General features: G+C 39.7%; 2 protein-coding genes across 2 annotated transcripts in view; one reads left to right on the top strand and one right to left on the bottom strand.

The window, feature by feature from the left end:
* The window catches only part of LOC110326109 (GLIPR1-like protein 1), a 40,172-nt gene extending 28,420 nt beyond the window's left edge, over window positions 1–11,752 (bottom strand). Inside the window, exons 1-3 of the mRNA XM_021204272.1 lie at window positions 11,555–11,752; window positions 10,117–10,359; window positions 4,003–4,070 (exon numbers count right to left, since the gene is read on the bottom strand). Of these exons, the coding sequence (XP_021059931.1) occupies window positions 4,003–4,070; window positions 10,117–10,359; window positions 11,555–11,752 (509 nt within the window). The remainder of the gene's footprint in view (window positions 1–4,002; window positions 4,071–10,116; window positions 10,360–11,554) is intronic.
* Window positions 11,753–14,796: 3,044 nt separating this feature from the next.
* Caps2 (calcyphosine 2) overlaps window positions 14,797–25,113 on the top strand; it is a 41,765-nt gene continuing 31,448 nt past the window's right edge. Inside the window, exons 1-6 of the mRNA XM_021205637.2 lie at window positions 14,797–14,812; window positions 17,052–17,165; window positions 19,044–19,093; window positions 22,607–22,652; window positions 22,746–22,871; window positions 24,100–24,258. Of these exons, the coding sequence (XP_021061296.1) occupies window positions 17,088–17,165; window positions 19,044–19,093; window positions 22,607–22,652; window positions 22,746–22,871; window positions 24,100–24,258 (459 nt within the window). The 5' untranslated portion in view covers window positions 14,797–14,812; window positions 17,052–17,087. The remainder of the gene's footprint in view (window positions 14,813–17,051; window positions 17,166–19,043; window positions 19,094–22,606; window positions 22,653–22,745; window positions 22,872–24,099; window positions 24,259–25,113) is intronic.

Raw genomic sequence — 25,113 nt, 5'->3', positions numbered from 1 at the left:
TTGAAGATCAGCCTTAGTCTGTGGTGATCTGATAGGATGCATGGGATTATGTCAATATTTTTGTATCTGTTGAGGCCTGTTTTGTGACTGATTATATGGTCAGTTTTGGAGAAGGTACCATGAGATGCTGAGAAAAATATCCTTTTAGGATAAAATGTTCTGTAGATAGCTGTTAAAGCCATTTGTTTCATAACTTCTGTTAGGTTCACTCTGTCTTTGTTTAGTTTCTGTTTCCAGGATTTGTCCACTGATGAGAGTGGGGTGTTGAAGTCCCCCACTATTATTGTGTGAGGTGCAATGTGTGCTTTGAGCCTTACTAAAGTTACTTTAGTGAATGCGGATGCCATTGCATTTGGAGCTTGGATGTTCAGAATTAAGAGTTCACCTTGGTGGATTTTTCTTTTCATTAGCATGAAGTACCCTTCCTTGTCTTTTTTTGAGAAGTTTAGATTGAATGTCGATTTTATTCGATATTAGAATGGCTACTCCAGCTTGTTTCTTGGGACTATTTGCTTGGAAAATTGTTTTCCAACCTTTTACTCTGAGGTATTGTTTTTCTTTGTCCCTGAGGTGGGTTTCCTGTATGCAGCATAATGTTGGGTTCTGTTTACGTAGCCAGTCTGTTAGTCTATGTGTTTTTATTGGGGAATTGAGTTCATTGATGTTAAGAGATATTAAGGAAAAAGTAATTGTTGTTTCTTGTTATTTTTGTTGTTAGAGTTGGGATTCTGTTCTTGTGGCTATCTTCTTTTAGGTTTGCTGAATGATTACTTTCTTACATTTTCTAGGGAGTAGTTTCACTCCTTGTGTTGGTATTTTCCCTTTATTATCCTTTGAAGGGCTAGATTCATGGAAAGATATTGTGTGAAATTGGTTTTGTCATGGGATACTTCTGTTTCTCCATCTAATTGAGAGTTTTGCTGGTTATAGTAGCCTGGGCTGGCATTTGTGTTCTGTTAGTGTCTGTATAACATCTGTCCAGGATCTTCTGGCTTTCATAGTCTCTGGTGAGAAGTCTTGTGTAATTCTAATAGGTCTACCTTTATATGTTACTTGACCTTTTTCCCTTACTGCTTTTAATATTCTAACTTTATTTAGTGCGTTTGGTATTTTGATTATTATGTGATGGAAGGAATTTCTTTTCTGGTCCAGTCTATTTGGGGTTATATAGGCTTTTTGTATGTTCCTGGTCATCTCTTTCTTTAGGTTAGGAACATTTTCTTCTATAATTTTGTTGAAGATATTTACTGGCACTTTAAGTCGAAAATCTTCATTCTCATCTACTCCTATTATCCGTAGGTTTGGTATTCTCATTGTGTCCTGGATTTCCTGGATGTTTTGAATTAGGATCTTCTTACATTTTGCATTTTCTTTGATTGTTGTGCCCATGTTCTCTATGGAATCTTCTGCACCTGAGATTCTCTCTTCCATCTCTTGTATTCTGTTGCTGATGCTTGCATCTATGGCTCCTGATTTCTTTCCTAGGATTTCTATCTATCTATCTATCTATCTATCTCCAGAGTTGTCTCCCTTTGTGTTTTCTTTATTGTTTCTACTTCCATTTTTAGATCTTGGATGGTTTTGTTCAACTCCTTCACCTGTTTGGTTGTGTTTTTCTGTAATTCTTTAAAGGATTTTTGTGTTTCCTCTTTAAGGACCTCTACCTGTTTAGCTGTGTTCTCCTGTATTTCTTTAAGAGAGTTATTAATGTTCTTCTTAAAATCTTCTACCCGCATCATGAGATATGATTTTAAACCTGAATCTTGCTTTTTGGGTGTGTTGGGGAATCCAGTACTTGCTGTGGTGGGAGTACTGGGTTCTGATGATGCCAAGTAGTCTTGCTTTCTGTTGTAAGAGTCTTATGTTTGCCTTTCGCCATCTGGTAATCTCTGGTTTTAGATGGTCTAACTGTTTCTGGCTGGAGCTTTTTTTTCCTGTGAGTCTGTTAGCCAGTGTCAGCACTCCTGGGAGACCAGCTCTCTCCTGGCAAGACCAGTGCATAGAGGGCTGCGGAACAGCCCCACCTCCTGGGTGCAGATGCAGGCCTGTAGCACCCTGTCCTAGAAGTTCTGTTGCCTGTGCTCTCCTGAGTGGACCTGCCTCCTCAGAGACACACTGGAGAAAAAAATGTCCATCTCACCTGAGTCCCTGGGTCAGAGCACTCCCTGGAGGCAAGTTCTCCTCTGGCAGGGAAGGTGCACAGAGGACTGGGGATCAGCAACACCTGCTGGCTGAGGATGAAGGCCTGTAGGGACCATGTCTAAGAAGCTCTGTTGCTCCTGTGGCCTCAGAGAGACACCAGAGAGAAAAAAAATCTTATTGTTTTTAAATTCATTCATTCATTCATTCATTAATACTCCAGATTTTATTCTTCCTTGCCCCCCCTCCTTCCAACCTCTGACTGTTCCACATCCCATATCTCCTCCTTACCCCCACCCACAATATTTAAATTGGGATAATTTTTAGGATTGACAGTGATGAAGGTATAGAGTCAGTGTACAGCTTCACAGTGTGGTCCTCTCATGGAAAGGACTAAATCTAAAACTGGTACTTACACTGAAGGCATCTTCAACACGCAATACGTAAATGACAAATGCAAGATATTTTTTAACTCATTTTGTTTTAAGCGTACAAACCCTTATCAATATAGCATATTATATAGGTCTACTCGTAAGAAGGATGGATTTATCCCTGGGTATTTAACATCTATTATCAGAGACAGACTCAGTGAAGAAGTGAACTTCCAGGTTCCATGCCGTTACTCCATTTGAGTTTGTATGCTAGTGATGAATAGCTGTCCATGTCTGGCATCCCAGTTTTAAGATGAAAGAGACGTTTGAGAATGTGTTCTCCTTTCGTTACAACAGGAGAAAACACAAAGACTGCTTCAGACAGTTGGGTAGAGGCCTTTCATCTTGTTACTGGGACACCTGACATTGGATTCCATTCTCTTAGTCTTCCCAGCTAGAGACAAACTATATTCTTTACCCACGGGATTGACTCTGATCCCCTGAAAACCATCAAGGCATTTAAAAAAAAAAAAAGAAAAAGCTTCCTGCTGTACTGAAAACCTGGCCACTGCAAGTTTCCTTGTTCACTGAACCTCTGATTAAAAACTATTTGCTTAACGTATTGTTGATAAGACTGCTTGATGTTCAAGATAGTCATGGGCTTATATTACAAGAAGAACAATTACTGAGCATCAGATAAGTACCAGCCACTGTTCTCCTTCCTGTGGCTACAAAGAGGAACTGGGAAAGACATAATTAAATTCATGGCATAAAATAACACAATAATTTTAAGGCACTAAAAAAAATGTTAATTCAATTTAGATAGACGGGTGAGTTTGGTCAAGCAAAATACCTCCTCCTGTTGCTTTAGCAGCCTCTGTCACATGTCTCAGAGTAAGGCTTAGTCAAAATGGATCTCTACTTCTCATAAAATGTAGAAACTAGGACAGATTTATATATCTATATGCAGTGACAAAAATAAGGAAAAGTATAAGATATGGTGTTTTCATGATCCTGGGCATTTGAGAGACTCTAAGGATTCAATGGGGGTGACCTTAGCCAAAATGCCCAACATTGGTGTGAGAGAACTCAAGGAGCCCACCTCCAATAGATAGTCAGGGCCTCAAGCAGAAGGACAGGGTTGCTAACCCACAGTCAAAATGTTCCACCCAGAGCTGTTTCTGTCTAAAATAACTGCAGGGACAAAAATGGAGAAGAGACTGAAGGAAAGGAGACCCTATGACTGGCCCAACTTGGGTTCCATCTCATGGGAGGGCACCAAGGCCTGACAATATTACTGAAGTACTTAGAGATGGGAGCCTGGCGTAGTTGTCTCCAGAGAGACCCTACCATCAGCTGAATGAGTCAGATGCAGATGCTGACACAAAACTATTGACCTGAAGCCAGGGACCCCTGTGGTTGATGTAGGGGAAGTATTGAAGAAGCTGAAGGGAAGAGAGACCCCATAGGAAGACCAAAAGTCTCAACTTACCCAGACCCCAGGGAGCTCCCAGTGACTGAGGCACCAACCAGGAGCACCCATGGGCCAGTCTGAGGCCCCTGTCACAAATATTGTAGAGGACTGTTTGGTCGGGCCTTAATGGGAAAAGATACATCTAATCCTCCAGAGACATGAGGCCCCAGGGAAGGGGGAGGCCTGATTGGGGAGGTGTTGGAGATTGGTTCTAATGCTTTGATTCGATCAGGAATCTGGCTGTCCAAATGCTAAAGGTCTTGGTCTCTAGTTGGTTTTTGATCAATAAATAAAGATGCCAGAGGCCAATGGCTAGGCAATGGAAGACAGGGCAGGAACCTTAGAGTTGCACAGGCTATGATGCAGGGGGAGGAGACAGAGGATTCCTGTGACTCAGGGAAGAAGGATGGGATGCAGGAGGGACAGGAGATAAAGCCAACCAGACACGTGAGATTTTGAATAAGAGGTCACTGGCCACTTCCCTGCTTGGGCCTGCGTAACAGGGAAAGGTTTAGGAAGGCCCTGCATAATAGCCAAGACATTCTAAAATTAAACTAATGTGTGTTTGTTTTTCATTTGAGGATCCCAAGGCAGGCTCATGGGTGGATGTGCCAGTGGGATGTGCTGGGAATACAAAGCAGTGTAGTTCAAACTCATCACTACAGGGGGTGGGGGGGAGCACCTCTCAGAGGCGGAATGGGATGAGGAACTGTGGACCGGGGGGGGGGGTCTGAGAGGGGTGACAAGGATGCAAATGTGAATAAATAAAATAATAAAAATTGAAAAACAAATAGGCAGGATATTGTACATGGTACCCTCCCCCAGAGGACTACAATGCAGTATATTAGATTGCTTAAAATAACCCCTTCCTACTTTATAAAACAGGTGATGAAAGAATATAGTATAAGGAGTTGGGTATTAGCATGTGCTACTCATAAGGTTTACGATGAATCTGGTACGTCAGAAGAATAACTTTAGTAAACTGGGTTTATAACGATATTGATAAAACGTGGTTCAGAACACAGAAATGTGAGACACAATGCAGGCCAGAACTCTGCAGTGAAAACAGTAACAAATGAGACAATAGTGTAAACAGCAGAGAAATGGCTCCTCCTGGACTTTATGTACTTTAACATCCGGGTATGAGCTCGGATGTACTAGGTGTCCAGTGTACTAAACATGATGAGATTGCCCTCTGAGGTGATGCACTCCTTCCATCTCAGCACTTGGGAAGCAGATGCAGATGCATTTCTGTGATCCTGAGGCCATCTTTGCCCAGATTATGAGTTCCAGGCCAGCCATGGAAGTGAGATGTCTTCCAAAACAAAAGAGTTAAAAGAAACAAACTTCTAGAAATGGACATTTTGACATTTAAGACTGAAAATAAACTAAATCAACCCCAACCAGTGCACCTAGCAAGAGCTTTTAAAATCCTCTGCTCTAGGTGGCTGAGCCTGTCTGGGATTCCCTTCTGTTCACCCTTCTCAACTCCCCAAATCTAGCCCAAGTCCCACATCTAGTGCATGGAGCTAATCTGACTACCCTAGGGTGTGGATCTCCACTTTCATGCTCTGGTCAGGACAAACACCAGGTGCTCCCAACCTATAGTCCCCTCTGGTACCATATTCTCATCTCTGCACCTAGTTAGACCCTTCACATCTTGCTCCAAGGGACCTGTGGTGTTAATCTGCCCGATCCTCCATTCCATGAACCTTTCCCAAGTAGAGATCTACCCCCAAACTTTCAGCCTGGACCAGGACACACATTCTGTAGGCCAGGCCAGCCCCTGTGTACATCTGCCTTCATTCTACCTAAGACATATCCAAACATTAGGCCCAATCTGTTGTGTTCTGTCTCAACTTTTTCCATCCCTATCAGACACAGAACTAATAAAAGAGGTCTACGTGCACAAATCTCACCACAGAAATACAATAAAAAAGATCAAGGCAGTAACTCCCTTCTCTCCAAATTTACCCATCCTATAGAAATGTTTGCCAATGAGAATTACTTATATGAACTCCTGAACACAGAACTTTAAAGGACAAGTATAAAATTTATCAAAAGAATTCAAGGAGTTTAAAGAAACAGAAACAGTTCAATAAACAAAAAGGGAATGAACTTGAAGAGCATACATGCCTGAGTGATGCCAGAGAAAATACAAATACAAGCCTGATGGAGATGATGAAGGTAATCCAGAATTTGACAGTCTTAATGCCATAGAACAGGTCTTCAACGAGATCATAGAAGAAAACAGCTCCAAATTAAGAAAGGACATATACATAGTTATAAGAAGCACAAAGAGCACCAAATATGCAATAAGGAGAGGCACTGAAGAGATCTCAAGCTGAAATGAGGATGGACTTAACAAATACAATACCAAACCATACCATTGCATACCATAGCATAGAATACCATAACATAGCATACCATAGCATACCATAGCATACCATAGCATACCATAGCATACCATAGCATACCATAGCATACCATACCATACCATACCACACCATTAGAATGAATCAAAAAGAATGCAGAATATTAGGACTGAAAGATAAAGTAAAGTATCTAGAAAAAAACCCGAACAAACAGGACAACAAACTAGGGGTGAGATGACTCAGTGGTTAAGAGCATCGACTGCTCTTTCAGAGATCTTGAGTTCAATTCCCAGCAACCATATGGTGGCTCACAGCCATCTATAATGATAGCTGATGCCCTCTTCTCTTGCGTCTCAAGACAGCTACAGTGTACTCACATACATGAAATAAATCTTTGAAAAAAAAGAGACAACAAATTAAAAAAAAATAGGAAGGGAATGTACAGGAAATGTGCGACACCATGAAAAGACTAACCCTTGCATAATAAGAATAGAGAAGGATGAACAGTCTTGGGTCAATAGAACAAATCTTCAACAAGGTCAGAGGTGAAAATTTCCCCAAAGGAAAGACACATCAACACAGACATGAGAAGTACACAAGTCACCAAATAGACAAAGCCAGAAAAGAAACTTCCCAAGGCATATCATAGTCAAAGTACTAAGTATACGGAACAAAGAAAGAATATTGAGCACTGCAAGAGAAAAACAGAAAATACACCTAAACAAAAACCCATCAGAACAACAGCTGTTCTTTCAATGGAAACTTTGAAAGCCCAAAGAGCCTGGAGCAAAGCTTCCATGTCTTAAATGACCGTGGCTACCAGCCTAGACTTACATACCCACAAAACCTATCTGCCCTAGTAGAAAACAAAACAAAACAAAACAAAAACAAAAACAAAAACAAACCAACCAAACAAAAAACCTTTCCATGGTATACAAAGCCTAAAAAACGTTATAACCAACAGACAAAACCTAAATAAAAGATAGGAAGCAACATTTGAGCTGAAGAGGGGGCTGAGCATAGCTAAAAGACTTTGGAAAGAAACAAATAAAGCTATATTAATGAGTACCTCTGAGAACACAAATAAAATCACTAAAATTCAACAGCACAATAACTACAATTAACTCCTACCTTTCAATAATAACATTACATATTAGTGGCTTCAATTCTTCAATCAAAACGCAAAGTCTGGCTGAATGGATCAAGAAACAAGATCTATCTGTTGTTTACAAGTAACATATTCTAGCTTTAAAATTAAGCGACATGGTAGAGTAAAAAGATAAACTAAAGGGCTCTAATTATCAGACCAGAAGACAAGCATTTTTCACTCTCATGGTGTCCAACAAAATAGATTTCATAGGAAAACTAATCAGAAGAGATAAAGAGGAACACTTTATTTTAATTAAGGGAGAAATTAACCAAGAAAACAATACCATTTTGAATTATTTGTGCACCAAGCTCTGGTATCCAATTTCATTAAAAATAAAAGTACCCCTGGAATTAAAGAAAAAAATTAGCACCAAGCCATCAGCAGTAGATGATTTTAACAACCTACTCTCTTCAATGGTCAAGTCATCTGGACAAAACAATTATGCGAACATTAGAATTAAATGTCATCATAAATGAAATGGGGTTAGCAGATATCTACAGAAAATTCCACTCAAACACTGAGGAATACACATTCTTCTCCACAGCCCATGGAAGCTTCTGGTAAACAGACAACACCCCAGGATACAAATCTTCACAAATTCAGAAAGACTGAAATAACTATTAACCCTATCTGACCACAATGCAATAAACCTTAGAATTGACAACAAGCAAATTGCTAGCACGTACACCAGCTCTAAGATATTACATAAGTCATTACGGAATGAAAGAAGAAATCAAGAAAAAATAAAGAATTTCCTGGATCTAAATGAAAATGGAAACACAACACCACAGAATGTATGGGGCACACTTAAAAGGAGTCCTATGAAGGAAATGCATAGCTCTATGTCTCTCTTTAGAAACAAACAAAACTGGCCTTTCTGAATGTGTGAATATGGGACTAGCAACACACCAGGCATTTAGATATCTCAGTTGCTTTTCTGTCGCCGTGAAGAGGCATCATGACTAAAGCAACTTAGAAAACAAAGCATTGGATTGGGGGACTGCTCACAGTTTCAGAGGGTGAGTTCATGATCATCACACTTCAGGAGCAGGTTGTCAGGTATGGTGCTGGAGCAACACCTTTGGGCTACAGTGTTCTCCACATTCAGCAGGTGAAGAGTGAGGTTGGCTTGGTGTGGGCTTTTGAAACCTCAAAATCCACCCTCAGTGACATATCTCCTTCAACAAAAACACATTTTCTGGACCTTCTCCCCAAAGTCAACTAGGGAGCTACTTATGTAATCATCTGCCAGTGCCAGACCTACCAGACATGTGCTACAGACAAAAGGGCCCCACGTACCCTAAGAACTCTCTGCATTCTCTCTCCTCTCGCCTCCTGTTTCTCTCTGATCCCTCGCTGTCTTTCTGTCTGCATGATGACCTCTCCGGCCCAGTTCTCAGAGACTGGTGACCCCTCCCCCCCACACACACACAAGGGTTATTTCCTTTTAACTTAGTCTGATCTGGCCTATAATTGCCTCATAGCAGAGAAGAAACCTATTACTAGTGACCAAGCATTCATTTATATGAGTCTGTAACTTTGTGTTGTCCAACCCTAACTGATAGATGTATAAGACAACTCCTTTATTTAAGACTCATGGATCATAGTGGAAGAAGGGATATAAGCCATACCAATTAAGTTCCATTCGCATGGATCCCTAAGCAAGACCTGAAGAAAGAGGATGCCAATAGACTTGCTAATAAGGAAGTGCAGGAATCTTACTGGACTTCAAGTCTAGACAAAGATCTCTAGGCAACTAAAGAACAATCAGACTGGGAGAAGTTGTCCTACCCAGGGAAGAAACCAATTTTGTTATCTAATACCAAGCGGTCAGCCATGAAATCATATACTACATATATGTAACATGAGGCAGACTGGGCAGGTTTTATTTATGTATTTAGGAACACTTTCGTGTCTACACATATGTTACAACAATGAAAGAAATGGCGGTCATAAGTTTGAAGCCAGCAAGCAGGGGATATAGAAGGACTGGAAGGAAGAAAGGGATGGAGAAATATGATGTCATCATATTTTAATTTAAAAAAGATAAAAAAGGAAAGTAAACCAAATTAGTGGGACATTAGCATGTAGAAGAAACTATTATGGGTTAAAGACACAGTAAGAAAGTTATCAAATTGGTTGTGGAGAGAAAAATACCATAAACATAATAGAGACAAAAACTGGCATGGTTTGAACATACTTCCAGTACTGGTAGCAGGCCACTAGGAAGAGAGAACTATTATTAGAAACAGTCACCCATGTTCTCCAAATGTATTCTAACCTATAGATTTAATGTGGGGAAAGCTCAAGATTTAATAGCACAAGGAACATGTGAAGACCAAGGCACCTGCCATATTTTGTGTAAAGTCGATCAAGACGTAAAAGCAACCACAGGTGGGGAAAACAAGAGACCACAGGCAATTTCTTGAAAGTAATGTAAAGAAAACGTCAGTGGAATCACATTGTCAAAGATCAGAAAAATTATACTCAGTACATGGGATCCCCAATAAGATGGAGGTATTTTTTATGGATTTAAAACATTATAAAAAGATTGTCTTGTAACTAAAGTGAACAAGAGAACTATTAAATAACTTGTCAAGTACATACCTGTGTATAATGGCCACATACTTTAGAACAGGTATTAAGATCAAAATTATAATTTCTACTTTCATTATGCCAATTAATAACAACATTTTCTGGTTGGGTTTCTATTCCACCCAAATATATATTTTCTCCAATAAAGTCATAGTCCCGAAGACATCCATGTTGTTTTGAGGTACAGGGATTATGGGAAAATTTGCACTCTCTACTCCATGCTTTCGCTATTTTTGCCAGTTGCTGGTCCCAAAACTGAAAAAAATAAAAAATATTCAATTGAATAGTACATATTTGCTTACAAATTTTAGTTAATTTTAGCCCTTTAGTAAAAGCATTTTTTTTGTTGTTATTTGTTGTCTTAGCTGCTTTCTTATTACATCCAAATACCTGGAAGAAACAGAAGAAGAAGTTACTTGGAAACACCATTTCAGAGGGTTCAGGACATGGTTACCTGGCACCATGTTTCCAGCCCTATCATGAGGCAAACATCAGGAGCTTCTTCATAGTGAACAAGAAGCAATAAGAAACTGGAACAGAAAGTGACCAGGGCAAAGCCCAGGGGCCCTGCCCAAACCTGCCTCCTTAACCTTGCCTCCCCAACCCCCACCTCNCCAACCCCACCCACCTCATCAACCCTGCCTCCCTAAAGACTAACAATGCACCTCCAGAAATGTAAGNANATAGGACAGTTGTATGTATCACTGCGACATCAAAGGCCTCAATTCAACTTCTTTTTGCAATCTTTTTGTCTCAGGGATGCCAGCCCAGTGTTGTCAACCTTGGCAGCTGCCTCCCACCTCATAGTAATGTCACACTCAGGCCTTCAANTTGTGAGAAGTGTTCTTTAAAGTGTCTCCCAAGCCTTTTATGCCTTAAGTAGTAAAGATTTCGACAGATCATCAACACCTATCAGGAGGACACCCCTTGAGAGCACAGGAGCAAATTCCAGGGATATAACAGACTTTCATTGCTTCTCAGTGATACNGGATGTACAAGCGCGATTGTTAAAAATGAAAACAATGTTTCTGCTCGCTAGCAGTCAGACCACGAGTGCTTCAGGCCTCACCACTAATGTGTGATGCTTTGTACAAACATTTAGAGCATGCTTTGTAAATAAACCACGATGTCTTACCCTAACTGGCCATTCTCAAGAATGACCGATGGAGCTGCAATGTACCGTTTTCCAAATCAGGGAAATCTCTGCATCTTACCCATCCAGACGGACTGTGACTTCCATATGCCATGCGCAAAGGCCCGTGAGGTTAAAGCAATTAACTTCCTAAATTTCATTGTTATAAAAAGACTCAAGGGCAATTCTTTCTTTTCCTCTGGAAAAAAAATGCATCTACTAACACGTTAAAACGCATTCCGGTCTTGGTGAATCATGTTTCATCTCCCTCCCCTGCGTAAACTCATTGTTCTGAACAGAATCCCTGTTCTTTCTCACCAGTTGATTCATATCGGCTGCTGGGGGCTGGACCTTGCGTCGCAGTTCATTGTGGATGTCCAGGAACGCCTTTATAAATTTCGGATCGGAGATTCTTGGCACCCGAGGAGGATTTTTGCTGAATGCCTTGGGCAGTCTGATGGCTATCAAATATAGTGCTAATATCCATAAAAAATTAAGTTTCTTCTTCAGGGCCATGGAAGGATGCGGAGGATACCCCTAGTGAATATGCAGGAACAGATATTACACTCTATACTGACTCTGTCTTCCCATTAGACTGGCAGTTCTGTGTTCAAGGCAGTCAGTGTTGCTATGGAGACTGAAGCTTGGCGCGCGTTCTGAGCGGCTAAGCCTTAAACTCTCAGGATAGCCTGAGGCGCCCTCTGGTGCATGGTTTGAACCATCCAACTACCTTTCTGAAGAGCCAGACCAGACTCCCTGTGGAGAGTGCTTGGATTGAAAAAAGACTGTGAAAACACTACAGGGTTCTGATAATGGGGCTGGCCTGTGCTAACCAAAGAGTTTGATGTATGTATTGTCGCAGATGATTTATTCGCTGCGCTCAGTGGACAGAGGCAGGGGCGAGTGGCTCTTTGTAAGTGTGAGTTTGAGGCCAGCCTGATCTTCATATCAGATTCCAGGCTAGGCAAGAGTTGAGACCCTGTCAAGTTACAGGGAGAGAAAAGCCAATAACTTATGAGTTTCTTAGACTCTATTTTCCATGCTTAGCTTTTAAAAATTCATTTAAAATAAACTGCATGTTATTTTGTCTCTTTCTCCAGATAATGGGAACTTAGAAGAGGCAATTGGTGAACTCTGTGGCATCCTGTGGTTTTTCAATTATGCCCTTGTCAAACATACGGGAATTCCCTTCTCAGTGACTACCTAGAAAAGTAAAAACGCTATAGGCATGTGGGGAATTAGAGCCAAATAGTTTTCTTCTAGTCAAAATCTTTCTTTGTGATAATTTAGCATCTATGCCCTATACGACGACTAGCAGATTCCAGATCATTTGTATTCCAAGGACTAGGACCATGCACAGAGTATGCTGTTTGCTCTCTATTGAAAATAAAGTGTAAGTCAACTTCATTTGGTTTAATGCTTTAAATCTGTCAGTTATTCTCTAGTAAACCCGAAGTGTCCTGTAACGTCTAATGATACTTTTCAGTATTTATAGCTGAATATCTTTCCTACTCAGGTTGTTTAATATTTAGGTTATTATAGTGCCATTTAATTCAAGCAAACACATCAACACTTACCTTGTGTTCTTTCGTAGACAATTTACCGCACAACCAAAGCAATCAGAAACTTATTTTGATGAAACACGTTACCTTTTTTAAATTTTTAGCAGAAAGTAAGTTATTAAACAAAACAAATGAAGAAATAAACGAACACAACCCACAATAACAAATCCAAGCATCCTAACAGAATCGCTAAGGAGTTAGGGAGGACATGCTGGTGATATGTTATCAGCTGAAGGGGGCTTGCTCGTGTACTGCTGTGGTGTCGCAAGTATAGGCAAAACTGAGTTTCTTATACTCCATACTCCAATATAAATATAGATATGTGCATTCTTCCATATTCAACCAGACATATAGGTCCATGCCCATCCCTGTGTATATATCCACATGCCTCTTCATTATATAATCTGACCATGGCTGACACCCGGGTCCCATTCGGGTATCCTTGCTTCATTCAGAGGTATCTATCAGGCTGACAAGGGCGCTCCTCAGAGGCATCTGTCAGGGTGGCTCCTTGCTTAGTCTCTTGAGCTCCTTGCTACCTTGCAGAATGAGCTCTTAAATCTTCCCTCGCCTTTCTGTAGTTCCTACCTGAAGGCACCCGTTTTTCTTCATTGGCTCAATTGCTAATTAAAACGATGTCCTTTTCTGTAGCACCTGCCCACCAGACTGTGCCCTTCACATCCACGGTGGTTTTCCCTTCTTTACTGATTTTTATCTCAATCTAAAACAGGCACTTTTAGCCTCCAGTCAGAGTTTGTTGACTAAATAAAAGAATCATGTACGCTACTATTATACTGNGTGTGNTTTAACCTTCNTCACTGTGGAAACTGTTCCTTATTTNTAGGGCCTAATAAACATTTTTNGATTCTGTCTATGACATAAGAGGCAATGATACACAAGCTTCTGTACCTTACTTCTAATCTTTGGTGTATTAGCAGATTGCATGGGCTCAGCATATTCTGAATACATGGAAGNCTGAGTATGCAAGTAAATGTTGAAAGTAAAACATAAACTTTAAAGGAAAATTTTGTAGTGGATGCAGGCAGCTCAGGGGGTGAGAGTCTACAAGCATGAGGGCCTGAGCTTCAATCCCCAGCACCCCCATAAANTTCCAGGCATAATAGATAAGGACAAGGTCTCATGCAGCTCAGGCTGTTGCCCTTCAACTTATTCCATAGCTGAGAATGATCTTCGACTTCGAAGCCTCCTGCCTCTACCTCCTGAGTGTTGGGATTGACCTTCATATTAACTTTTGGAAGTTGTCAGGGGTTAAATCCCCTTCCTCAACCATGCCGGGCACCTGAGCCATGTCCCCACTCCCAGTTCACTTTTTTTTTAAAAAATTGGTTATTTTATGTATTTACATTACAAATGTTATTCCCTTTCTTAATTTCCCCTCCACAAACCTCCTATCCCTTCCCCCCTCTCCCCGTCCTGCCTCTATGAGGGTGCTCTGCTCCTGCACCGACCCACCCACCCACTCTCACCTCAGGGCCCTAGCATTCCCCTACATTGAGTCATCAAGCCTCCACTGGACCAAGGGCCTCTCCTCCCATTGATGTCCAACAAGGCCATCCTCTGCTACCTATGCAACTGGAACCATGGGCCCCTCCATGTGTACTCCTTGGTTGGTGTGGTTTAGTCCCTGGGAGCTTTGGGGGCATCTGGTTGGTGGATATTGTAGTTCTTCCTATGGGGTTGCAAAGAGGTCACAGTTTAAAAAATTAGTGATAGATGGATACAGGAGATTTTTATGGTTGTTTCCTCCTCGAATAACAAACTGGACTCTGGATGTAATGGTAGTTGCTCTGTGAAATAATGTTCCAAGGAATTCCACTAAATGAATGATCCACTGTGATCCTTGCCGGGTTTTGCTGCTCTCCTGGTGCAGGAGAAGCCTGCTGTGCAGGAGTCCCCTCCTGTAGTCCGGGCCAGGTTTTATCACATCTCAGATTTGTGCTCTTGGTCTAGCAGGCTGCATCCTAAAAAAAAAAAGAAAGCCTTTGGACTCTGGGTGAGTTTGTCTGCTAGTGCAGGGGTGTTTGTCAGGACTGTAGGAAGTAGAGGCAGCAGGAGGAGTGGAAGGATGGGAGCACAGATTGGGGCCCAGACTTGGAGTCCAAGGAAGTCCTTTTTATTACTGGGTAAGTTGGAGAAGGTGAGGAGGCCTAGTGAACCAGTGCCTGTTGCCTAGCAACCGGAGAGGCTGGTCTAGACTGTTTTCTGGGACAGGCTCCTGAGCTTGCCAGTGGGGAGCTCACAGAAGGAAGTTCTTGGTGGAAGGAATCACAGTGGCTTATACCCCTTGCACTCCTTCTGTTTCCGATTTGGGTTTTAAGGAGCTAACACTATTAGGTCAAGTCAGCTTGCCTTGCTCCCTAGTGTGGCCCTGAGTCCTGGATAAAGGAGCTAGTGGGTTCCTTTGGGAGCACTCCAGGTACTGTGAAGTAAGATTTAAATTGATTTAGGATCGACTTTGTGTTCAGTTTCACACCTTGGGTCTATTGTCACCAGGGATTCAAGGTGGACTCTGGTCCCTGTCCCTCAGGAATTTAAGTACTTCTTTGTTTATGAACTGGATCAGATGCCTTCATCCTTTCCTTTCATGTGTGTTCTGACTTTGCATCAACAAATTCAAAGCTCTGGATAAGCTTACCAGGAGTGAATAGGTGGAGTTGGAAGTGGTCCTTGGGAAGAAACAAGGAGGGGATGAAGCCTTCATGACCCAGTGGTTAAAGGCACCAAAGACATTACTCACCGATAGTAACTACCTGCTAGCAACAGCTCTTGCTGATCAACACAATTTGGTGAAAATTGTTCTGGTGCTGATTAAATTAACCGCCCGACCGCCCAACACCCCCCCAACAAAGCACACATAAATGTTGAGATACTAAATAAATACTAAGCTAAATAATAAGTACACTAAATACTGATGGGACCTGGGTATGCTGAAGCTCCTTGTAAAGTCCATGAGGATCGGCACTGTAGGCTAACTGAGAAAAACAAATTTACAATAAGAGTCTGGAGGAGGATCCAGTGGCAGAAAAGTCTCTAGCCACATAGATATTGTAAAGGCCACCAGGCTTTGGCTTGGAAGCACATTCACACCAGCTCCAAGCTCCTAGGCAAAACACAGGTAGAGTATTCCTTTCTTTGCAGATAGAACCTTATGTGTACGCTTAACATTCCAGAAGTCAAAATAAAAACATGTAAAAATTTGAGGATAGATAGAAACTTGATTTAACAAGATATATATATATATATATATATATATATATATATATATATATATATATATATGCCATTACATAATTATTACTATTGATACGAAATTACTAATTGTTGGTCAAATGTTTGTTTGTTTTATCTTTTTTGTTTTGGAGACAGGGTTTCTCTGTGTGGCCTTGGATGTCCTGGAACTCACTCTGTAAATCAGGGATTCGCCTGCCTCTCGGCCTTCAGAGTACTGGTATTAGAGGCAGGTGCCTCCACCAGTTAAGAAATATTTTTATTAGTCTACCCTGACAGTATAAAAATCCATAATGGCTTAAGAACTGAATATGAAGAAGAATATGCTCATGGCACAGAGAAGACAGACAATTATCTGCCTCCCAATTATGCTGTAAAACCTTAGCATGGACTGAATGGCTTTAAATAACGCAAGCGTGGTATGCTAGATTCCTGGAGGTCAGTGCACACAGTTTGTCTGGAAAACAAGCTGCTAGCAGGATAGGCTCCTTTTGGAGGTCCCAGAGGAAGTGCCATTCAGTCCTTGTCTCTTGGGCATCCTGGAAACTTCTGTCTTTCCCATCTTTGTTGGCAGCTGTGTGGCATCCATGTTTCTCTCGGACTTGGGATCCCATCTTCCCACCTTCTCTGACTTACCCAGATCCGCCCCCCCCCAACGCTTCTAAAGACCCATGTAGATCTAGTGAGCCCCACAGATGAATTTTCCCCTCTCAGGTTTCTAACTCATTGCCACCTGAAATATCCCTTTTGCCATGAACGAGACACAGTCACAGGGCTTCTAGATTAAGGTATGGACCTTTTGGGGGCATACATTTTGCAGACTGCATAAAGCATGATGTATTTGTACCACCCAAACTTGGTTTTAGTTTATAAGGTCAATGATGATTTATTACCAGCCACAACCATTAAACGCAATGGCTTCTTTCTATGGAAATGTATTGTGTGTGGATAATTTACAATTACAATAAAAATGAACATTTTTGCACTCATTTTCATCTTTTTAGAATATAGCACACTGCACGAGAAACACAAACATTTGAATGGATTTAGAGGTAAAAGGAGTGGCTGCCTCCAGGAGCCAGACTCAGCTATTTTCTGGAAGAAAGAATTCACTGCAAGTATGTAAGCCTTAGAATTTTCCTCTTGCAGAATGGTTCCCTCAGTTGCTCCCAGCATCCTTTGTTTACTCCTGTCTGGATGACTGTTCCCACTCACAAATATGTAGGATCGGCACTTCTTAGATTTGTAAGTGTGGGGCCACCAAAGTGGATGATAGTCATTATCTTAATATTTGCCATTGATTAATTTAGTCTTAGTCTGTTAATTTTAAGCTTATTGCTCTATTGTTATTTCTTAAAAACATCACCCATGCATTTACAGAAAATATAAGAGGAAGAAGAAAATAGAAAGGAAGAGGAAAACATCGTTGCCTTACAGTCTCTCCCGTATTACCTGCTAGTGTGTTTATGTTTAATTGGTACATCATTGTAAACTGCCTCTTTATTAGCTTACCCCATCAGCATTTGATATATTAAGTGTTCTAAAAGTAGTTTTAGTGGGTACCATAAGATATAGTATAGTTTTTATACAAAGGAAGATTTAAAAGATCCCAAGCTAAACTTTCTCCATATTGTATACTGTTTACTGAAAATGAAGTTTCAGTGACCAGTTCTCTTGCTTTATTTATTTTGAACTCAAAAGCTCCTCTGTGTGATGCTAGGTGCTAAAGACCCAACAGTAAATGAAGACTTAGCTCAGGGAGGCTGGAGGCCTACAGGTGAGATCCATATTCCAACAGCATTAAAAATACAACTAAGGGTAAATATTTAATGGAGAACCATAGGTGTTTAAAGCAGAAAAGGTGGTAAATTGTAGGCCAAAACAGAAGGTTTCAACAAAAATGACATCTTTATTCACCGCCTGTTTGGATCCTGAAATGCAAAACGGCTGCAGGTTCAAACCTAGGCGCTAAGGGTGATAACAGCAATCATCAACTTGCTATTTTTGGATTTAAATCCAATCAAAATGTTTGCAGAACAAATTTTACAATTTTTTTATGATAGTTATGTGGGACAGGCATCTGGGTTTGCATTGTGAGGAACCTCCTTCTCAGTCCTCAAGACACTACCATTTTATAGTCCATGGAGTAACAAAACAATTCCGCTTTCTCTGGCATATTATGGTGATTTTTCATTCAAAATTTATAGAGAATTTCATATATAGGTACTATATATATATCATTGTTTACTCACTCACTTCCTGCCAATTCTTCCCACGTGCCTCTAAGTCCATCTGACTCTTTATTATAACAAATTACAAATTATAATATATAATATATTATATAGCATATAACATATAATATATAATAAAATATACAGTATACAATATAAGATTTGATATATTGCATAGTAATATATATGTATATATTTATAAATACAACCTGCTGAATCCCTTCAATGTTGTTCACATGTGAATGCATTTAGGGCCGACCACGTGTGGGATTGGTTAATTTATCAGGGGTTTGAGAAGAGGGATCTCTCTCTCTCTCTCTCTCTCTCTCTCTCTCTCTCTCTCTCTCTCTCTTTTCAGCTTGTAATTGCCTACAGTACTTCATGTAGGGGTGGGGCCTCCATCCACAGCTGACACTGGTGTCATTTTTCAGGTCTTGTCTAGACAACAGTGTTGTTGAGATTCCATGGATACAGCTTACCTGCCATGTTTATGTCTAACAGGAGACACCCCGTCACTCTTCCTGCCTGCTCAACCTTGGTTATGGTTTAGGGAGACACCCTCTGAAGCTCAGAGTGCGGTGAAGGTGGTGATCATCTGGCTTAGCTATCATGTTTTCTCTTTTAGTAGCAGTGAGGAGGGTTTGGGAGGTACATTTTTTATGGAGTTTACTGAGGAAAAAAAATAAAATTCTCTTTATTGCATCCAGTCATGATTATCTTTTAATGATTCTGCTTTTTTGTCTTGTCTTTTCTTTTGAATTAAAGCAAGGATGGACTTCTAGATCATGGGCAATCCAAAATTCCTGCCTACCTATGTAAGCTATATTTCTTCACATATTTCTTGCTGAATAGGCAAACACTTATGATACCTTGATTAGTCAAAAAACCCTATATATGCATATTTGCATATATCTGTATGTATATAGTTTTGATTGTGACATGCAGAAAAAACTGCATAGAGAGAGCCTGAATATCATTGTGGCAGAATTAGGAATATGGATAATATGCTGTTCTTAATTTATTTAATGCTACTCTCCCATTTTTTCTGAAAAAGATAAATTCCTTCTTTCAAAAATTCATTTTGTGTTTTTAAAATTTAAATTTACTTTAAAATAATAAATTACATCACAAAACTGTATTTACTTTGCTTATTTTTGGTGTATAGAAAGTATCAGTGTGGTGTAATTCAGCCTAGCAAATTGCTATTTTTAGTATTCTAAAGGAATTCTATAGGGTATTTTGATACACGTATATATTAGGATAAGCATACCTACTCTAAATGCATATATTAAAGAAATGTATGACATCCTTCATTTTATGATTGGCATAGTAAAAGTTTTCTAGTAGTAATAATATCTGTATTTTAAACTGTTACGTTGAAGAATATGAGAATTCAATTGATATTATTTTTATATTGATATATTTTATATTGATATATTTTATATTATTAAAGTTTTCTTTTTTATTTAAATATGCCTGATATGTTATAGTTTCAAATATTTGAAAAGTATAAAGCACTTTAAAAGTAGAGGTTTCATATAATTCAGATTGGAAGACATCTCTGACATAGAAACTAAAAGAAGCAGTTTGCCAGGCGGAACCGCACCATACTGTTGCTGTCTGTGGACTAAAAATCAGTAAAGCCAATCATTTCATCTGCTGCTACATGATAGACCCCTACACCCACAGCAAGAGATAAAACATAAGTTATGTTTAAGTAAAATGTTATGCTTAGGTACTTAGGTACTGAACACACAGTAGGGAGAATTAGCAAGGGGCATGTGTGGAGAAGAGCAAGGAGTGTTCCAGTTGTGTGCTAAAATATGTTTTAGAATTGATATGAAATGTGCTATTTATTGCATTTTTAGTTGCTCATTATAAAAATTAAGTGCAGCTTAAGTTGATCGAAGTGTTCATTCTTATATTAGCAAGAAATTTACACTGCTAATAAAATATTTAAATTATTACAAAGTTTATTTAGCCTATTTATACTCACAGAGTGCTTTGTTTTTCCCTGAATATTTATAACCAGTCTGTGGCTGCAGTGATGAACAAGTTCCAATATGAATGTTGATTGACATATTTATTTGCTGTAAAACATTATGAGTGGTTTCTAGGTGAAACCAATTTTGAAGGCTTAAAATCATATTGCTGAACATTCTCTTGTGCTACCCACCACTTGGCAGCTCCATATATGGTTTGTTTAAGTTTTCTTTGCAGTATCAATATTTCTCCCTCCCCTGCTTAAGTCTCAGAAGTCAACCAAATAAATCATAAATCAAATCCTGACTCACAGTGTTTGCTGATTTCCCTGTTGACAGTCTTAAAGCCAGCTGATCTCAAGGGAACAGAGTTTGGAAAGAAGCGCACAGTTATAAGATAGAGATCTTACTTGCCTGTCATGTGCTCACCTCAGCAGGATGGGAGATGTCCTAGGGCATGCTCAACAGTGGAGCAGGGGAGTCATTAGGATGATGGATGTGAGAATGCATTGCCTTCGTCCTTTTCTCGTGTGTCCGTGTCTGTGTGTGGTGTGCATCTGTGCCTCAGGGATCCCTTCCCATCCTCCGGGGTGCTGATGACAAGCAGCCGCCCCTCCCACCCAGCTTTTATGTGGGTTCAGGGGATGCAAATGACAGAGCAGCCCAGCAAATGCCTTCTTCATCTCCTTACTCTCACCTTTGTATGAATACAATGTATTTAGTCATAATTTTGTGTGCTTTTTTATTTTATTACCATTATATTTTGATTTTATTATTCTCCATTAATAATGACGGAATGTAATAACCAATATGAAAAGTTATTGAATATTTGTCAAAAACTAGGCAGTGGCAGCCAAATTGTTACTTTGTACAGATAGTGTATTTGATAATGATTTTTCTGCTATTACAGACTCACTTAAGATTTTATGAGATGCATAGATTATTTCTTTTAGGGTCCCACCACTTGATCTGGGAAGCCTTGTTGACTCTGATGNAGTTTGCCAGGCGGAACCGCACCATACTGTTGCTGTCTGTGGACTAAAAATCAGTAAAGCCAATCATTTCATCTGCTGCTACATGATAGACCCCTACACCCACAGCAAGAGATAAAACATAAGTTATGTTTAAGTAAAATGTTATGCTTAGGTACTTAGGTACTGAACACACAGTAGGGAGAATTAGCAAGGGGCATGTGTGGAGAAGAGCAAGGAGTGTTCCAGTTGTGTGCTAAAATATGTTTTAGAATTGATATGAAATGTGCTATTTATTGCATTTTTAGTTGCTCATTATAAAAATTAAGTGCAGCTTAAGTTGATCGAAGTGTTCATTCTTATATTAGCAAGAAATTTACACTGCTAATAAAATATTTAAATTATTACAAAGTTTATTTAGCCTATTTATACTCACAGAGTGCTTTGTTTTTCCCTGAATATTTATAACCAGTCTGTGGCTGCAGTGATGAACAAGTTCCAATATGAATGTTGATTGACATATTTATTTGCTGTAAAACATTATGAGTGGTTTCTAGGTGAAACCAATTTTGAAGGCTTAAAATCATATTGCTGAACATTCTCTTGTGCTACCCACCACTTGGCAGCTCCATATATGGTTTGTTTAAGTTTTCTTTGCAGTATCAATATTTCTCCCTCCCCTGCTTAAGTCTCAGAAGTCAACCAAATAAATCATAAATCAAATCCTGACTCACAGTGTTTGCTGATTTCCCTGTTGACAGTCTTAAAGCCAGCTGATCTCAAGGGAACAGAGTTTGGAAAGAAGCGCACAGTTATAAGATAGAGATCTTACTTGCCTGTCATGTGCTCACCTCAGCAGGATGGGAGATGTCCTAGGGCATGCTCAACAGTGGAGCAGGGGAGTCATTAGGATGATGGATGTGAGAATGCATTGCCTTCGTCCTTTTCTCGTGTGTCCGTGTCTGTGTGTGGTGTGCATCTGTGCCTCAGGGATCCCTTCCCATCCTCCGGGGTGCTGATGACAAGCAGCCGCCCCTCCCACCCAGCTTTTATGTGGGTTCAGGGGATGCAAATGACAGAGCAGCCCAGCAAATGCCTTCTTCATCTCCTTACTCTCACCTTTGTATGAATACAATGTATTTAGTCATAATTTTGTGTGCTTTTTTATTTTATTACCATTATATTTTGATTTTATTATTCTCCATTAATAATGACGGAATGTAATAACCAATATGAAAAGTTATTGAATATTTGTCAAAAACTAGGCAGTGGCAGCCAAATTGTTACTTTGTACAGATAGTGTATTTGATAATGATTTTTCTGCTATTACAGACTCACTTAAGATTTTATGAGATGCATAGATTATTTCTTTTAGGGTCCCACCACTTGATCTGGGAAGCCTTGTTGACTCTGATGAGGAGGTAATTTTAAACTTTATGTTTAATGTCGTAAATTTTTGACTGCAGCAGCCCCCACCAGAAGGTACTAACCCTGATTCCATTTCATTTTTTTAGGATAATTTTTCACAAACACCACGTGGTACAGTCCATGTTCATCTTAACCCACCGCAGTCACAGCCTGCTGTGGACTGGGTTCTGCCATGTCAAAGAGCTGACACTCAGCATCGACTACAGGAAGTGGTCAGTGTACATTTCAGTGCTACAGTGCATACCGTTAGAGCTGCTCTCAGCTTACATTTTCTTTTCCCAATTAATCAGTGTGTCCTCGGTTTACGTAAGTCACATATAAAAATTTCCAACAGTGGTACTGATGAAATAGTTTTTTAGTTTTCTAATACTGAAATAACATTTTTAAATATTTGTAAAGTTGCCAAGTTACAGGCATGTCTGAGTACAGATTCCAGGAATTTTTAAAAAATTGTTAAATATGAGATCATATCATATTATCTGAGTGACAGGAGATTGATTTCTTAGAAATTAGCTCAGACTTTAGAATACTGAGAAGTAGGGAAATAATCAATTGCAATCAATAATAATAATAATAAAACCACCTCAGTCTGTATTTTACAATGATTATGGCTCTACGTTTGCCTCCGCCTTCTCTTCTGTTTTACTTGGATCTCCTCAGAACTCTTCAATGGCTGGACTGGTATTTATATTTTCTTTGTGCAGTTTCTGTGCCTTTCTAAATCCACTGGCTCTGTTGTCTCTCGCTACCACGGAAATTTGACAGGGAACCCCAAAATACTAGGGGGTAAAACACAGTAATATTCTAGAAGTGGTAACCATGATTCTTAGCAATGTCAGTCTTTAATTCCTAGAACTGGTTTGGTCAGAAAATAAAAGATCTACATAAAATATCTAAGGAAAAAAAAACCTTGATTTTAATTCTTTCAAGTTACTTTAGCAGTAAACAAACCTTCAGCAGCGAAAGGAATAAAGGATTCCTGAGGCCAAGTGCTCATTTTGACCAATTCTTTTTATATCTATTATATCTATTATATATTCAAGGCAGTTTCCCTGTGTAGCCCTGGCTGTCCTGGAATTTGATTTGTAGACCAGGGTGGCTTCAAACTCACAGAGATCCCCAGCCTCTGCCTCCTGAGTGCTGGGATTAAAAGGTGTGTGCCCCCACACCTGGCTCACTCTGCTCAATCCTCTCTGCTCTGATCAGTGACCGCTTAGCTACATGTTTTTTGTTTTGCTTTCTATTAATTAATTAATTAATTAACGTTAGCTTAATATTTTAATGTCCCCTCTCTTCAGCACACAGAATATAGTGGTCTTTTTAGAGTTAAGTGGTAAGATAAATGGTAAGCGAGGGGCAACGTCAACAAGAAAAACACGTCTTTTTTTTAAAAAAAAAATATTATTTTCTGACAGAGAGCATACTGTGTTTTACCCCTAGGAACAGGACATAATACCTGAGGATTTGCCAGCGCCAACAGGCAAATATAAGCTAAAGTACCAGCAGTATGCAAGCGAAATGAAAGACGGCTACCAACAGTACATTCAGAGGAGTACAGGGAAGCCACAGGCAGCAAGTGGGCCCAAGGCAACCGAGAAGGTAACAGATGAGCCACCGAGGACTAACGACCTCCAAAGTGCACCGTGCGCGTGTCTTAGAAATGTCGTTTTTGCTGTTATTTATAGGAAGCATAATACTGAACATTTATTTCAATAAGCCAGGGCTATTTAAAACATTTTTATTTATATCAAGTAGTTTACTCTTCATGACAAAACTAAAGCACCGTTGTCAGGATTTCTCACATGGAAAATTTTATTCCTATCTTCATATGTGTGCTTAATCCTTTTTATTTAATTGAGAGTGGTGGCATGTATATATAAATGTATGTGTGTATAATACATATTATATATATTATATATTTATTATATGTTATATGTGTGTATTATATGTGTTATATGTGTGTATATATATATATGGATATATATTTATACACATATTTTTCATGCAGTTGTCATGAACTACAGTTTATTTGGGCTACAGTCTAATCTTTAAAGTTGAAAAGAGCTTTCAAACCTTACAGTGTTGTGTTATAAAATTGCCCCCGCTTCTCTGTCCTTGCCTCATTTGGGGAGATGCTATTAATTCCCTAATTATACTTAGTTGTAATCATATGTAATCATATAGTTAGCTGTAATCCATATTCTAGCACAACTAGAATCAGGAAGACCTTGAAGGAGACGACCAATATAATGTAAGCACCAAATGAGGATAAGAGCTTTCACCCAGATGAGGTAAAACAGGCCTTGGTGAGAAGCGGCCCCATTGGATGGGCTTTTGGCTAGACTCTGAAGATGGGCCAAGTCGCTAATAGATTGGTTGTAGATTCGAGAGTCAGAGATCAGAGTGACTGTATGTGGTTGAATATTTAGGGAGACATCATCTGTAGGAATTGGC

Source organism: Mus pahari, chromosome 9, assembly GCF_900095145.1.
Source record: "Mus pahari chromosome 9, PAHARI_EIJ_v1.1, whole genome shotgun sequence".
NCBI classification, from domain to species: Eukaryota; Metazoa; Chordata; class Mammalia; order Rodentia; family Muridae; genus Mus; species Mus pahari.
This window is presented reverse-complemented; position numbering and strand designations above follow the sequence as displayed.